The 17,031-nt window shown below is 47.4% G+C and overlaps 1 protein-coding gene across 1 annotated transcript; it reads right to left on the bottom strand.

The window, feature by feature from the left end:
- Nucleotides 1-1,397: 1,397 nt before the first annotated feature.
- LOC106606510 (heat shock protein 75 kDa, mitochondrial) lies at nt 1,398-16,814 on the bottom strand. Its single transcript, XM_082976364.1, has 18 exons — nt 16,620-16,814; nt 15,879-16,142; nt 15,593-15,675; nt 15,283-15,423; nt 15,039-15,110; nt 14,325-14,485; nt 13,985-14,094; nt 13,738-13,811; nt 13,191-13,346; nt 12,794-12,914; nt 12,557-12,626; nt 12,102-12,249; nt 9,870-10,055; nt 9,480-9,618; nt 8,286-8,371; nt 3,091-3,236; nt 2,814-2,886; nt 1,398-2,380 (listed from the first exon to the last, which is right to left on the bottom strand). Exons 1-18 carry the CDS (start codon nt 16,735-16,737, stop codon nt 2,279-2,281), a joined length of 2,250 nt encoding a protein of 749 aa, XP_082832490.1. The 5' UTR covers nt 16,738-16,814; the 3' UTR covers nt 1,398-2,278.
- Between the last annotated feature and the right edge of the window lie 217 nt (nt 16,815-17,031).

Genomic DNA, 17,031 nt, shown 5'->3' with positions numbered 1-17,031 from the left:
AAAAGATTTGACTGAGTTACAGTTCATATAAGAAATAAATTCATTAGGCCCTAATCTATGGATTTCACATAACTGGGCAGTAGTACAGCCATAGGCCCACCCACTTGGCAGCTAGGCCCACCCACTGGGGAGCCAGGCCCAGCCAATCAGAATGAGTTTGTCCCCACAAAAAGGGATTTATTACAGACATAAATACTCCTCACCACTCTTTCCCCCCTCAGACAATCCCGCGGGTGAAAAAGCCAGATGTGGAGGTCCTGGTCTGGCGTGGTTACTCGTGGTCTGCAGTTGTGAGGCTGGTCAGACGTACTGCCAAAATATATAAAACGACATTGGAGACAGTTTATGGTAGAGAAATGAACATTTCATTCTCTGGCAACAGCTCTGGTGGATATTGCTGCAGTCACCATGCCAGTTGCACACTCCCTCAAAACTTGAGACATCTGTGGAATTGTGTTGTGTCCCCAGCACAAGGTGCATCTGTGTATTGATCATGCTGTTTAATCAGCCTCTTGATATGCTACACCTGTCAGGTGGCTGGATTATCTTGGCCAGGGCTGCCCAACCCTCTTCCTGGAGATCTACTGTCCTGTAGGTTTTCAGTCCAACCCTATATTTAGCGTATCTGATACAGCTTGTTAAGGTCTTTTTGAGCAGCTAATTAGTAGAATCAGGTGTTAAATTAGGGTTGGACTGAAAACCCTCAGGACTGTAGATCTCCAGGAAGAGGGTTGGGCAGCCCTGATCTAGGCAAAGGAGAAATGCTCACTAACAAGGATGTAAACAAATTTGTGCACAGAATTTGAAAGAAATAAGCTTTTTGTGTGTATGGAAAATGTCTGGGATTTTTTTTACCTCAGCTCATGAAACATGGGACCAACACTTTACATGTGTTTATATTTTTGTTCAGTGTACTACCTTTAAATATGTGAAAAAACAAGAGGTGTCACAGGTTTTAATCTTGCCGAAGCATTTTTTGAGAAAGTGCTTCGGCAAGGGTGGAGATCCAATCACTATCTGATGAAGCTTTGCCTCATCTACACATGGTATTAAAATGTCTTATTTTTCCTGGTCCCGCTTATTTGAGTGTGATATTTTTAGATACATTCACTCCATAGAGCAGCAGGCTGGACAGCCACAAATTCAGCTTTTAAAGGCATTTTCGTCCAAAGATATCGCATTTACGGTAATCTCTGCAGATTGTGACTCAATCAGAAATTACCTGTAAAATGTTGTGTGCTATAATACGGAATGGATGGAATCCCAGGCTTAAATGGTTGCCTAATCCAGATCTGTTTACATGAGACATCCAGCTAGACCGTGTACCTGACTACAGGACGCATTACACATGTTAGCACCAGGTATAAACGGGTCTCTATAGAGGTCAATCCACAGGGTTCAGTAAATGTGTTTTATTCACAATACATCAGTATCATCATTACAATCTGGGTATTAGAAGCGCTCATTCTTTGATGTCAGCCATTGTTAACAGGTACAAAAAAATATATTGGGTGGATAACTTGAGCACTGAATTAAGACATTTGTCAAATTCCACATACAGATGGTAATATACAACCTTGTACAAATTTCTCCCAGCAACACATCTAATTGTAAAATGAGTCTTTACAGTCAGTTTCAGTATTCTTCTCTGAAGGACAGGAATCTATGGCTCAAATAATAGGAACCCAAATCAAGGTGACAAAAAGTCAAATAGGAAGAAATAAAAGAGGGCCAACAGTAACATTGTATTGAACGGTCATGTAGGAAGTATGCACGTCATGGAAATGTGTACAATTATTACACCAGTCCCAATGTCAATAAGACTTCCTTTACAAAGCCCTAACCCATTCTTCAGATCTGGGGTTTCCACTCTGCTCATGGCACAGTCTTATAAATATCTCGGTCATCACACACACAACATGAATAACCACTGCTGGAGAGTCGGAGCAACACACAAATCCACAGCTTGAGTCGTGTCCGTCTACTCCATTTTCAGGTCTCAGAGCAGGCCAAAGCCTCCCTGCTCTCCTCGAACAGTCCGTTGGTACTGAAGGGACTTTTCTGGGGTATAGATGGGCAGGCCTGAATGTGGAAAGGCCACCAGAGCAGTGTGTTGTTGATGGGGGTAGTATCTGCAGCATGTAGAGCCAGGTCACATGTCTATGTAGGGCCTACAGTGACCTGACCAGTAGGACAGTTGGGGAGATGGGGAATTGAACCAGGCAGTGACTGTAGTGTCTATAGGCCCTACAGGTGACGGCCGTGACGTCTCTGCGTCTCAGTGTTTCTCCAGCGCTCTGGTCAGCAGGTCGTTGAGGCGGGCGATCATGGGTCGGGGGTCGTCGTTGAGGCCCGCTGCGATCATGGCGTTGTCGTAGATCTTGAGGTCAAGGATGAGAAGGGGCACGGGTTAGAGACACATGCAAGACAGATATAATACCACCGTCTAAAGGCTTCATCTTAGTTTGACATCTAGGAGTCGGAACACAACAGGTATGAGAGTGAAACAGATTTCCATTAAGCTCAGAGAACTATGAATGTCCCAAAGAGCCCCATTTCCAGAGAATCTAACTACCATGTTTTTTAAAAATGCTGATAATGTTTGTCTCTCAACTAGTGTTGAGGGTAAATTCCATTTCAATTCAGTACAATTCAGGAAGTAAACTGAAATTACATTGTAAATGGAATGGGCCCAAACCCTGGTCTCAGCCTAATACGCCTTCAGACCCCAAAGTGTAGGGAGTGTGATCCAGGACAGCGTGATCCAGGACAGTGTGATCCAGGACAGTGTGATCCAGGACAGTGTACTCTACCTGCTCTAGCAGCAGTTGTGCGAGTGCAGAGTCGGACTCCTTCAGTGAGTGCATCTTCTTGATGAGGTCATGACTACAGAGGAAAGGGAGAGCAGGAGACAAGCACAAATCAACACAATACTATTTTGACATTGAATACTGCGTTGTTGGGAAGGGCTTACAAGTTAAGCATTTCACTTGTGCATGTGACAAATAAAATTTAAAAAACGTATGGATTTGCACATAAAACGCCTTGATTTAGAGATCCCTCTCCCCTCCATCCCTCCCCCTCCTGTACCCAGCGTTGATCTCCAGGGTGGGCTGTAGTATCTGGGCCCTCTCCTCTGTGCTGCGGGCCATCTGCTGGGTACGCAGGAAGTGGCGTGCGGCACCCATCTCCAGCACCGTGATCATGGCTGGGTGGGTGTCCAGACGAGGGGTCACCTGGAGGTCAGGGGGTCAAAGGTGAAGAATGAGCAGTCAGACAAACAAAGGAAACCTTACAAATTGACTGATTCTTACATACAGTATCAAAGTCCAGTTAGCCAGTAGTTACTGTATATATAGGCTGGATCAAGTCAGTCACACAAGACCACGGAAGAGGCCCTGGACCATTCCCTACTGGGTTATAGTGATCATGGTACAGGTAGACTAGTGTAGATAGTGATGGTAGGATAACATTACCTTGATGTTGGTGACTAGTGTAGATAGTGATGGTAGGGTAACAGTACCCTGATGTTGGTGACTAGTGTAGATAGTGATGGTAGGTAGGGTAACAGTACCCTGATGTTGGTAGACTAGTGTAGATAGTGATGGTAGGGTAACAGTACCCTGATGTTGGTAGACTAGTGTAGATAGTGATGGTAGGATAACATTACCTTGATGTTGGTGACTAGTGTAGATAGTGATGGTAGGTAGGGTAACAGTACCCTGATGTTGGTAGACTAGTGTAGATAGTGATGGTAGGGTAACAGTACCCTGATGTTGGTAGACTAGTGTAGATAGTGATGGTAGGGTAACAGTACCCTGATGTTGGTGACTAGTGTAGATAGTGATGGTAGGGTAACAGTACCCTGATGTTGGTGACTAGTGTAGATAGTGATGGTAGGGTAACAGTACCCTGATGTTGGTGACTAGTGTAGATAGTGATGGTAGGGTAACAGTACCCTGATGTTGGTGACTAGTGTAGATAGTGATGGTAGGGTAACAGTACCCTGATGTTGGTAGACTAGTGTAGATAGTGATGGTAGGGTAACAGTACCTTGATGTTGGTAGACTAGTGTAGATAGTGATGGTAGGGTAACAGTACCTTGATGTTGGTGACTAGTGTAGATAGTGATGGTAGGGTAACAGTACCCTGATGTTGGTAGACTAGTGTAGATAGTGATGGTAGGGTAACAGTACCCTGATGTTGGTGACTAGTGTAGATAGTGATGGTAGGGTAACAGTACCCTGATGTTGGTAGACTAGTGTAGATAGTGATGGTAGGGTAACAGTACCCTGATGTTGGTAGACTAGTGTAGATAGTGATGGTAGGGTAACAGTACCCTGATGTTGGTAGACTAGTGTAGATAGTGATGGTAGGGTAACAGTACCCTGATGTTGGTAGACTAGTGTAGATAGTGATGGTAGGGTAACAGTACCCTGATGTTGGTAGACTAGTGTAGATAGTGATGGTAGGGTAACAGTACCCTGATGTTGGTAGACTAGTGTAGATAGTGATGGTAGGGTAACAGTACCCTGATGTTGGTAGACTAGTGTAGATAGTGATGGTAGGGTAACAGTACCTTGATGTTGGTGACTAGTGTAGATAGTGATAGTAGGGTAACAGTACCCTGATGTTGGTGACTAGTGTAGATAGTGATGGTAGGGTAACAGGACCTTGATGTTGGTGACTAGTGTAGATAGTGATGGTAGGGTAACAGTACCCTGATGTTGGTAGACTAGTGTAGATAGTGATGGTAGGTAGGGTAACAGTACCTTGATGTTGGTGACTAGTGTAGATAGTGATGGTAGGTAGGGTAACAGTACCTTGATGTTGGTGACTAGTGTAGATAGTGATGGTAGGGTAACAGTACCCTGATGTTGGTGACTAGTGTAGATAGTGATGGTAGGTAGGGTAACAGTACCCTGATGTTGGTGACTAGTGTAGATAGTGATGGTAGGTAGGGTAACAGTACCCTGATGTTGGTGACTAGTGTAGATAGTGATGGTAGGGTAACAGTACCCTGATGTTGGTGACTAGTGTAGATAGTGATGGTAGGGTAACAGTACCCTGATGTTGGTGACTAGTGTAGATAGTGATGGTAGGGTAACAGTACCCTGATGTTGGTAGACTAGTGTAGATAGTGATGGTAGGGTAACAGTACCCTGATGTTGGTAGACTAGTGTAGATAGTGATGGTAGGGTAACAGTACCCTGATGTTGGTAGACTAGTGTAGATAGTGATGGTAGGGTAACAGTACCCTGATGTTGGTAGACTAGTGTAGATAGTGATGGTAGGGTAACAGTACCCTGATGTTGGTAGACTAGTGTAGATAGTGATGGTAGGGTAACAGTACCCTGATGTTGGTGACTAGTGTAGATAGTGATGGTAGGGTAACAGGACCTTGATGTTGGTGACTAGTGTAGATAGTGATGGTAGGTAGGGTAACAGTACCTTGATGTTGGTGACTAGTGTAGATAGTGATGGTAGGTAGGGTAACAGTACCTTGATGTTGGTGACTAGTGTAGATAGTGATGGTAGGGTAACAGTACCCTGATGTTGGTGACTAGTGTAGATAGTGATGGTAGGTAGGGTAACAGTACCCTGATGTTGGTGACTAGTGTAGATAGTGATGGTAGGTAGGGTAACAGTACCCTGATGTTGGTGACTAGTGTAGATAGTGATGGTAGGATAACAGTACCCTGATGTTGGTGACTAGTGTAGATAGTGATGGTAGGGTAACAGTACCCTGATGTTGGTGACTAGTGTAGATAGTGATGGTAGGGTAACAGTACCCTGATGTTGGTAGACTAGTGTAGATAGTGATGGTAGGGTAACAGTACCCTGATGTTGGTAGACTAGTGTAGATAGTGATGGTAGGGTAACAGTACCCTGATGTTGGTAGACTAGTGTAGATAGTGATGGTAGGGTAACAGTACCCTGATGTTGGTAGACTAGTGTAGATAGTGATGGTAGGGTAACAGTACCCTGATGTTGGTAGACTAGTGTAGATAGTGATGGTAGGGTAACAGTACCCTGATGTTGGTGACTAGTGTAGATAGTGATGGTAGGGTAACAGTACCCTGATGTTGGTAGACTAGTGTAGATAGTGATGGTAGGGTAACAGTACCCTGATGTTGGTAGACTAGTGTAGATAGTGATGGTAGGGTAACAGAACCCTGATGTTGGTAGACTAGTGTAGATAGTGATGGTAGGGTAACAGTACCTTGATGTTGGTAGACTAGTGTAGATAGTGATGGTAGGGTAACAGTACCCTGATGTTGGTGACTAGTGTAGATAGTGATGGTAGGGTAACAGTACCCTGATGTTGGTAGACTAGTGTAGATAGTGATGGTAGGGTAACAGTACCCTGATGTTGGTAGACTAGTGTAGATAGTGATGGTAGGGTAACAGTACCCTGATGTTGGTAGACTAGTGTAGATAGTGATGGTAGGGTAACAGTACCCTGATGTTGGTAGACTAGTGTAGATAGTGATGGTAGGGTAACAGTACCCTGATGTTGGTGACTAGTGTAGATAGTGATGGTAGGATAACAGGACCTTGATGTTGGTAGACTAGTGTAGATAGTGATGGTAGGTAGGGTAACAGTACCTTGATGTTGGTGATTAGTGTAGATAGTGATGGTAGGTAGGGTAACAGTACCCTGATGTTGGTAGACTAGTGTAGATAGTGATGGTAGGGTAACAGTACCCTGATGTTGGTAGACTAGTGTAGATAGTGATGGTAGGGTAACAGTACCCTGATGTTGGTAGACTAGTGTAGATAGTGATGGTAGGGTAACAGTACCCTGATGTTGGTGACTAGTGTAGATAGTGATGGTAGGGTAACAGTACCTTGATGTTGGTGACTAGTGTAGATAGTGATAGTAGGGTAACAGTACCCTGATGTTGGTGACTAGTGTAGATAGTGATGGTAGGGTAACAGGACCTTGATGTTGGTGACTAGTGTAGATAGTGATGGTAGGTAGGGTAACAGTACCTTGATGTTGGTGACTAGTGTAGATAGTGATGGTAGGGTAACAGTACCTTGATGTTGGTAGACTAGTGTAGATAGTGATGGTAGGGTAACAGTACCTTGATGTTGGTAGACTAGTGTAGATAGTGATGGTAGGGTAACAGTACCCTGATGTTGGTGACTAGTGTAGATAGTGATGGTAGGGTAACAGTACCCTGATGTTGGTAGACTAGTGTAGATAGTGATGGTAGGGTAACAGAACCCTGATGTTGGTAGACTAGTGTAGATAGTGATGGTAGGGTAACAGTACCTTGATGTTGGTAGACTAGTGTAGATAGTGATGGTAGGGTAACAGTACCCTGATGTTGGTGACTAGTGTAGATAGTGATGGTAGGGTAACAGTACCCTGATGTTGGTAGACTAGTGTAGATAGTGATGGTAGGGTAACAGTACCCTGATGTTGGTAGACTAGTGTAGATAGTGATGGTAGGGTAACAGTACCCTGATGTTGGTAGACTAGTGTAGATAGTGATGGTAGGGTAACAGTACCCTGATGTTGGTAGACTAGTGTAGATAGTGATGGTAGGGTAACAGTACCCTGATGTTGGTGACTAGTGTAGATAGTGATGGTAGGGTAACAGTACCTTGATGTTGGTAGACTAGTGTAGATAGTGATGGTAGGGTAACAGTACCCTGATGTTGGTAGACTAGTGTAGATAGTGATGGTAGGGTAACAGTACCCTGATGTTGGTAGACTAGTGTAGATAGTGATGGTAGGGTAACAGTACCCTGATGTTGGTGACTAGTGTAGATAGTGATGGTAGGGTAACAGTACCCTGATGTTGGTAGACTAGTGTAGATAGTGATGGTAGGGTAACAGTACCCTGATGTTGGTAGACTAGTGTAGATAGTGATGGTAGGGTAACAGTACCCTGATGTTGGTGACTAGTGTAGATAGTGATGGTAGGGTAACAGTACCTTGATGTTGGTAGACTAGTGTAGATAGTGATGGTAGGGTAACAGTACCCTGATGTTGGTAGACTAGTGTAGATAGTGATGGTAGGGTAACAGTACCCTGATGTTGGTAGACTAGTGTAGATAGTGATGGTAGGGTAACAGTACCTTGATGTTGGTAGACTAGTGTAGATAGTGATGGTAGGGTAACAGTACCCTGATGTTGGTAGACTAGTGTAGATAGTGATGGTAGGGTAACAGTACCCTGATGTTGGTAGACTAGTGTAGATAGTGATGGTAGGGTAACAGTACCTTGATGTTGGTGACTAGTGTAGATAGTGATGGTAGGGTAACAGTACCTTGATGTTGGTGACTCTGTTTCCCAGATTGTTCCTCATCCAGGAGATCAGGTCCTCAGCCTGCTCCTCTGTCAGACGTTCAGAGGCTATAGACACAGGAGAGAGCACTGAGTTAGTTTTAGAGTACTTCATATTACTGTCTGAAGCTAGGTTAACTCCTAGATTAGCTCTGTGGTTGGAGGCTAAGGGGTAAATTTCACTTCGTCTCCCATCCAATTGGCGACAGATTTTCATGGGAATATTCATAAAATCTGCATAAAAACCTGTGCATTTTCCCACCAGAGATATGTTTTCATCAAAGTCACTTGTTGGGGATAAAGGTGGCAGGTAGCCTAGTGGTCAGAGCGTTGGACTAGTAACCAAAAGGTTGCAAGATTGAATCCCCGAGCTGACAAGGTAAAAATCTGTCGTTCTGCCCCTGAACAAGGCAGTTAACCCACTGTTCCTAGGCCGCCATTGTAAATAAGAATTTGTTCTTAACTGACTTGCCTAGTTAAATAAAGAAAAGGCTGTGCGTGATGACAATGTACATAAAATACCTTTTGCAGTTTTTACTGAATAAAAAATACAAGTTAAATGGTTTTCTATTGCATTTTCAACACTACTGATGGTTCTCTCACAACATGTATTAAATAGAGAGTGTCCACTCTGGTGTTGGCAGGGCGCTCCAGCCAACAGATACAGTGCTGGTATAGCCTACATGAGATTATTACGGACAAAAGGCAGCCAAGCGTCGATCAACATGTCACCAGAAGACGACCCTGGATATTTATTGGAAAGGAGCATCAAACTCATCACTGTGCACTTTCACCACTCTGAAGTTCATAACTTTCATCTGTAGCCTAATAAACTGCATGGTTTCCCCAGTCCTAGTGAGGACCACACAATACTTACACATAAAAGCGTATCCACTGGCATTTCTCGCATAATTAATTTTAGACACAAACATATCCCACATTGTCCATCATATTTAGATTTGTCGACATTTGGAAAGTTTACCACAAATGAGCTGTTTTTCTCAGGCCTGTCATGACATCTTTTATCCGACGAACTTTACTCGCATAAAAAGGTTGGCCAGAAACCTGGTTATTGATATCCATGCATGATCAGGTGACAATGTGAGGATTTCCCCTGAAATGAATCTAACTTCACACAGCATTCAGTGACATGGTCAGAGAGGGAGATGGGTCTTACCTGGCTTGCTGTCCTGGTACTTCTCCTCCTTGTAGTGGTCCACCACAATGTCTGTTTCCACAGAGATCAGCTTCTTCCTGTCAAACTCTCTGAGGTGCAGCAGGGTGAGCTCGTCAAACTGCTCATAACAGAACAGCACCTGGAGACAAAGAAAAGGAGAGAAGGAAAAAGTTAAGACACTGACAACAGCTCGAGGGAGTAGTGATGAAAACCTGCCCACCACTGATGAAGTGACAGACATCTATACTCCCACCATCACTTCTGTCTTATATTCCCATCTGAAAACTAGCCTGGTCCCAGATCTATGGTCGTTGTTTGACATGACAATGCTCATAGGAGTTAGCAAGCCAGCCAACAGATCTGGTAGCAGGCCATCTGAAAACAACTCACCTCCATGTCTTTCTGCTTCATGGCCTCAAAGTAGGGCGAGTGTTCAGCCAGGTGTCGGTTTGGGGCACACAGGTAGTAGATGTTACGTGTCCCGGCCTTCATACGGGAGCCGTACTCCTTCAGGTTGGTCTGCTGGCCCGCGGGTAGCGCCGAAGACTCAAACCTCAACAGCTTGCCGATGTCCTCCTGTACACAGAGCGAGAGAGACAGAAAGGACAAGAGAAGACTGAGTGATAATGAGTGTGGCACATGACTGACATAATTCACATTTCTGATTCCTAGGACATGATCCTCTTGCTCCCTTCTCCCAAAAAACCTACATGCAAACCATTTTTTCCATTCTTCACACCTCCATTCCTCCACCCCAGCTGTTCCCTGTCCCAGTCGCACCCCGACTCCCTGCCATCCCATGTCCCAGCCCCCTAGTCTCACCCTAACTCCCTGCCACACCCTGTCCCAGCCCCCCAGTCTCACCCTGACGTCCTGCTCTCCCCTGTCCCAGCCCCCCAGTCTCACCCTGACGTCCTGCTCCCCCCTGTCCCAGCCCCCTAGTCTCACCCTGACTTCCTGCTCTCCCCTGTCCCAGCCTCACCCTGACGTCCTGCTCTCCCCTGTCCCAGCCCCCCAGCCTCACCCTGACTTCCTGCTCTCCTCTGTCCCAGCCCCCCAGCCTCACCCTGACGTCCTGCTCTCCCCTGTCCCAGCCTCACCCTGACGTCCTGCTCTCCCCTGTCCCAGCCCCCCAGTCTCACCCTGACGTCCTGCTCCCCCCTGTCCCAGCCCCCTAGTCTCACCCTGACTTCCTGCTCTCCTCTGTCCCAGCCCCCCAGCCTCACCCTGACGTCCTGCTCTCCCCTGTCCCAGCCTCACCCTGACGTCCTGCTCCCCCCTGTCCCAGCCCCCTAGTCTCACCCTGACTTCCTGCTCTCCTCTGTCCCAGCCCCCCAGCCTCACCCTGACTTCCTGCTCTCCCCTGTCCCAGCCCCCCAGCCTCACCCTGACTTCCTGCTCTCCTCTGTCCCAGCCCCCCAGTCTCACCCTGACGTCCTGCTCTCCCCTGTCCCAGCCTCACCCTGACTTCCTGCTCTCCCCTGTCCCAGCCCCCCAGCCTCACCCTGACGTCCTGCTCTCCCCTGTCCCAGCCCCCCAGTCTCACCCTGACGTCCTGCTCTCCCCTGTCCCAGCCCCCCAGTCTCACCCTGACTTCCTGCTCTCCCCTGTCCCAGCCCCCCAGCCTCACCCTGACGTCCTGCTCTCCCCTGTCCCAGCCCCCCAGTCTCACCCTGACGTCCTGCTCTCCCCTGTCCCAGCCCCCCAGTCTCACCCTGACGTCCTGCTCTCCCCTGTCCCAGTCTCACCCTGACGTCCTGCTCTCCCCTGTCCCAGTCTCACCCTGACGTCCTGCTCTCCCCTGTCCCAGTCTCACCCTGACGTCCTGCTCTCCCCTGTCCCAGCCCCCCAGCCTCACCCTGACATCCTGCTCTCCCCTGTCCCAGCCCCCCAGCCTCACCCTGACTTCCTGCTCTCCTCTGTCCCAGCCCCCCAGCCTCACCCTGACGTCCTGCTCTCCCCTGTCCCAGCCCCCCAGTCTCACCCTGACGTCCTGCTCTCCCCTGTCCCAGCCCCCCAGTCTCACCCTGACGTCCTGCTCTCCCCTGTCCCAGCCCCCCAGTCTCACCCTGACGTCCTGCTCTCCCCTGTCCCAGCCCCCCAGTCTCACCCTGACGTCCTGCTCTCCCCTGTCCCAGTCTCACCCTGACGTCCTGCTCTCCCCTGTCCCAGTCTCACCCTGACGTCCTGCTCTCCCCTGTCCCAGCCCCCCAGTCTCACCCTGACGTCCTGCTCTCCCCTGTCCCAGCCCCCCAGTCTCACCCTGACGTCCTGCTCTCCCCTGTCCCAGCCCCCCAGTCTCACCCTGACGTCCTGCTCTCCCCTGTCCCAGCCCCCCAGTCTCACCCTGACTTCCTGCTCTCCCCTGTCCCAGCCCCCCAGTCTCACCCTGACGTCCTGGTCTCCCCTGTCCCAGCCCCCCAGTCTCACCCTGACGTCCTGCTCTCCCCTGTCCCAGCCCCCCAGTCTCACCCTGACGTCCTGCTCTCCCCTGTCCCAGTCTCACCCTGACGTCCTGCTCTCCCGTCCCAGCCCCCCAGTCTCACCCTGACGTCCTGCTCTCCCCTGTCCCAGCCCCCCAGTCTCACCCTGACGTCCTGCTCTCCCCTGTCCCAGTCTCACCCTGACGTCCTGCTCCTGCGTGGTGACGATACCCTCCCTGATGAACAGGCCGTAGTCCTCAAAGAACTTGGCGTACTTCTCAGGTTCCTTCTTACTCTGGTCCATCAGGAACTTGATGATACGCTGCTGTAGCACATCCCTCAGCTTCCTGTAGAGAGAGACAGAGACAGAGAGAGAGAGAGAGAGAGACAGAGAGAGAGACAGAGACAGAGAGAGAGAGAGAGAGAGACAGAGAGAGACAGAGAGAGAGAGAGACAGAGACAGACAGAGAGATGGAAAGCATGAAAGAGGGAGAGAAGCAGAGATCATGAGAGAATAAAAGGGAGTGAGAGAGCCATGGATGTAAGGGAGCAGGAGTAGAAAGACGCTGTACTGAAGAGGGGTGATGACCTACAGACTAGCAATAGGAGGGTCATTGTCTGGAAAGAGCTGATGTTGTAGGGCTCCAGTCTCACCTGATGAGGGTGCTCTCCTGCAGCAGCTCTCTGCTCAGGTTCAATGGGATATCCTCACTGTCCACCACACCTGTATACACAAATACATAAACACTTATACTGTAACACTAGCATTTACAATCAACACAGGATCCAGAAAGACAGACAAGGAAACACACCAGAGGGCAGATGTGAGGGGAAAGATGAAGGGAGACGTTAAGATGGGCACAGCTGAGGAGGTACTGAGTAAAGACTGACCTCTAAGGAAGCGTAGCCACTTGGGCAGGATTTCAGTGGCCTTGGTCTGGATGAGAACCTTCCTGCTGTACAGAGCCACGCTGGAGCCCATCTCTCTGCTCACGTCAAACATGGATGGCTTCTGCTCACACATTGACACGGTAATATTACAGGCAGTCATGAACATACCGAGACGTCAACATTTACAACTGTGGTGTTCATTATGTCACCGAGCCTTGACCTCAGAAAGATCTCATTTATCACTTATTAGTTTCTCTTTTCCTCAACAAGTATCTTTGCTCCCTTCCTCTCCCCAGTCACACCCTTGGTGCCCAAGTGCCCCCTACCCCTCAGTGCCTCCTACCCCCACTCCCCAGCCCATCCTAGCCCTCTGCTCCCAACCCCCCCCTCTCCTCACCACGTCTGGGACGTAGAAGATGGAGCGGATGTTGACAGGGGCGTCAGCGCGGTAGTGCAGTGTGTAACGGGGCTTGTCGTACGACTGAGCCACGTAACGGTAGAACTCCTCGTGCTGCCACTCACTGATGGACTTGGGTTCCATCATCCACAGGGCCTGGGGAGGGACGTTAATATACCGGATGGATACACTGTTACACACAGAGCATGCAGGCAGGCAGACACACACTCCACTCCAATATAGGACTAATAACTGGGAATCAGTCCAACACAAGTCTTCAAAACCAATAAGTTGTCAGGGCCAATTAATGTATCAATCAGTTTGTCTCTTGCCTTTGTTTCCCTTCCTGATAAGTTGATTCCCTCTATTAGAATCCATGTGGACGCCACTTAATCGATAAGTCCAGCAATTCAAGTAATCCACACTAACAACCCCATGAAGTACATAAGCCATAACAATCAGAGTGGTCCAATGAAAATCAATCGCTGTGGTCCATCTCAGCCCTGTAAGAAGTCGATAGAACCAGAAGAGTGGGCCAGGTGCTCACCTGGAGAGTGTTGAGTCGTCGTCCGTTCAGGAAGATGGGGAAACTGACAAAGTTGCTGTATTTGGTCACCACCTCTGCAACAACATGACATATGTTAGTCCTGCCTGGACAAGCAGCAAGCCTCCAAGGCTTACAGAGACTGACATTAATCTGACAGGAACGTTTATGCATGTGGAATGTCTACTACGCATGTGGAATGTCTATAAAAGACAGTACAGTTATCAAAGGGGTCTTGTATGGTCCATACCTTTGACTCTGTCCTCAGCAGAGAACTCCTTGCAGTCATCCTTGAGGTGCAGCACTATCTTAGTGCCTGGTCTGACCCCACTTGCCTCAGCTATCTCAAACACTCCAGACCTGGGGAGCAGAGATCACACACTGTGGTGCGTATCTTTTACATCAAACATATTCAAATGTGTTACTAAGACAAACCTCGCTATCACGCCCTATTCTCGCACAATCCATCGACCTACCTGTCACCTCTCCATCCCTTCTCTCTCCCTCTTCATCCTCCTCTTTCTCACCATCCCTTCCTCTTTTCACACTAATCAAATTCCTCCCCTCTCCATCCCTCCCTCCTCTCCTACCCATCAGAGGACCACTTGTATGCGGGGCTGCTAGGCTCGGCTGACTGGGAGTAGACGTCCACACGGTCAGCCACCATGAAGGCCGAGTAGAAACCCACGCCAAACTGACCAATGATGGAGCTGCTGGCCTCCGCCTGGCTCTGCAGGGCGTCCAGGAAAGCCTAGGGAGGAGGGATGGGGGATAGAAAGAGGAAGCAGGGGTAAAATGTGAATTGAAAGGAAAAGAGACAGCAACAAAAGTGAGCAAATTGATGAAAGGAGAAAGCTTAGGCCCTGACATTGTAATTGAATGAGATTGTAGATAATGATAAATGTGGGGCGGGACGATACCAGTATGTCATTACAGAGATGGTGACCACTCGTTAGTAACGTGGCAAAGAAACAATCCATAAATTGTATTTCATTTTTTAATGAAAACAGCCCTACTGTTGGAAACAAACATCATTACGCTGTCATCCTGAGTCATGTCATTATTTTCCAAGCTATGGCACAATATTTTACATACAGCAGGTTTTTAAAAGGACCAAAGAGTTGCCTGCTTTGTGTTTTCATTTTTGCCATGGAAAGAATATTGTGATACTGGTATTGTCACAGCCCTATAATAGATTTTTTGAATATTCCTCAAGTCATTGGAATTAAAACATTAAAAAAATGGGAAGGCAGATAACGGGGAAATGTAAGAGATGTAACAAAGATAAAGGGAGCTAGGTTTACCTTGGATCCAGAGCGAGCAATAGTCCCCAGGTTGGCCACCAGCTCCTCTTGGTTCATCCCAACTCCTGTGTCCTGAAAGAGGAAGGTATATTTTGATAAATAGGCTGATCTAACAGTGATTATGTGCATTTTAAGTGATCAAATTACCATTTCACAATGATTCATGACGAAAATAATTCTAAGATAGGATACAAATTTAATTAAACTCTTAAAAGCATGTTACCAGTTACCACAGCCACCCTACCTGGATGGTGAAGGTGCCCTTGGCCTGGTCCGTCTGTAGGTGGATCTCCATGGGGGCCGTGTCACCCCCTCCCGTTATCAGCTTGTGGCGCAACTTCTCCAGGGCGTCGCTGCCATTGGAGATCAGCTCACGGATGAACACCTGAGCAATGGGCCAGGGTGGAAAAGGTTAAAAACACAATATCTTAGCGTAAGGTTCCTGAAATACCTAGCTAGATACAGCAAGCACATTATCACTGGTCCATCAGTTAGTCATTTATATACATTCAATCAGTTCTCAAGTTGCTGTGACCTGTCAGACCATCACTCACCTCCTTCTCAGAGTACAGAGATCTAGCAACAATGTCCAAGAGTTTCTTGGTCTCAGCCTGGAACTCATGCTTGGAAAAGGTGCCTGGACAAATCAGATTGAAAACTGTTAACTTCCTTAGCTTTGCATGCTAATAAGGACAGTAGATGTGGACTAAAGTATATCATAAGCAGCACAAACTATCCAGTGTCCATTAATGTTGCCAAAGCATAATACTAGAGTTTCAATTGTTAAAGCCCAGAACTGAGAATGTTAGCTAACAGGTCGGAGGTCAGAAAACATATCACCTCGGACATTCTCTGTGTCTTGGATGATTGTGTGCAGGGGTTCTTCAGGATCTTTATCCTCTGCCTCTTGAATATTCTCTACTTCTTCAACCTTCTCAGTCGCAGGAGCTTTCTCAGCTTCTAGAACCTTGTCTGTATCCAGAGGGACTTTCTCAGCTTCCTTGGTGCTGTAGTAGGAAGACTGGGTGAGACCGAGGCCTGGATGGCTGGGGTTCCACATGCCGTTTCTGGACCATTGTTTCTGCTGCTGACTGATATGGGCATCTGTTGACAGGAGGGGATAGGTGGGGTGTGAGGTCATGCAATCATCATATTGAATATTCAAACGCATTGAGTGTCCTTGCCTTGGATTTATCTGATGCAACATGAATGCAAGTTTACAATGAAGTTGTAGGTTAGGCCAAGGATACATCCTTGGTAAAGATTCTGGTCGTCTGTGCTGCGGTACGGGGAAGACATGCAACTGTCCCCATATTTATATACAATGGTCTGGTCACATATGTAATTCATTCACCAGATGCCAAATATCAAAATATGCTAGCTAGCTCAAACAAAAATAGTAGGATGGCTAGTTAGACACATGTCAATAAACACCGCATTCCACAGCCGTCGACACGTTCATGTTGCATATGACAGGGAGTGATCTTGTGTAATATAACGTTAGGCTAAGCACGCTAACGTTAGTTAGCTCATATAACTGCAGTGCTTTAGCTAGCTAACTAACGTTAGCGAGCGGCTTACCTTCACTGAATAGTCCTACAGTCCTACTACCCAATCCTCGTCCAGAAGACAGGAGCCTGGAGTTGGCCCTTTGAGAAGAACCCAAAGCGAATTTGAACAATTTCAGGCACCGAGACATCTTTGACAGAGCAAGAGGTCGTTTGACCTATTCAACACACGCTAAACAGAAGCGCGACAACTGCAAGCACAAGTAGGACCTCTTACAGTCGCACAAAGATTACGTAATTCAAGCTACTAACACATTGCCTGCGTAGAGATGTGAGAAATAAGGGCATTAGACAGAAGACTTTGGTGCAAATGAAAAACCCCATTCCCAGCATAAGCTACTTTTGCATTAAGACAAATCTACAATGCAAGACAGTAAAAGGCATACATGTTTAAAGTTGTCAATTCCAAACGTCCCAATATTTAC

This window comes from Salmo salar, chromosome 06, assembly GCF_965601325.2.
Source record: "Salmo salar chromosome 06, fSalSal1, whole genome shotgun sequence".
Taxonomy (NCBI): Eukaryota; Metazoa; Chordata; class Actinopteri; order Salmoniformes; family Salmonidae; genus Salmo; species Salmo salar.
Note: the sequence above shows the minus strand (reverse complement) of the source record. Positions and strands in the feature narration are given on the sequence as shown.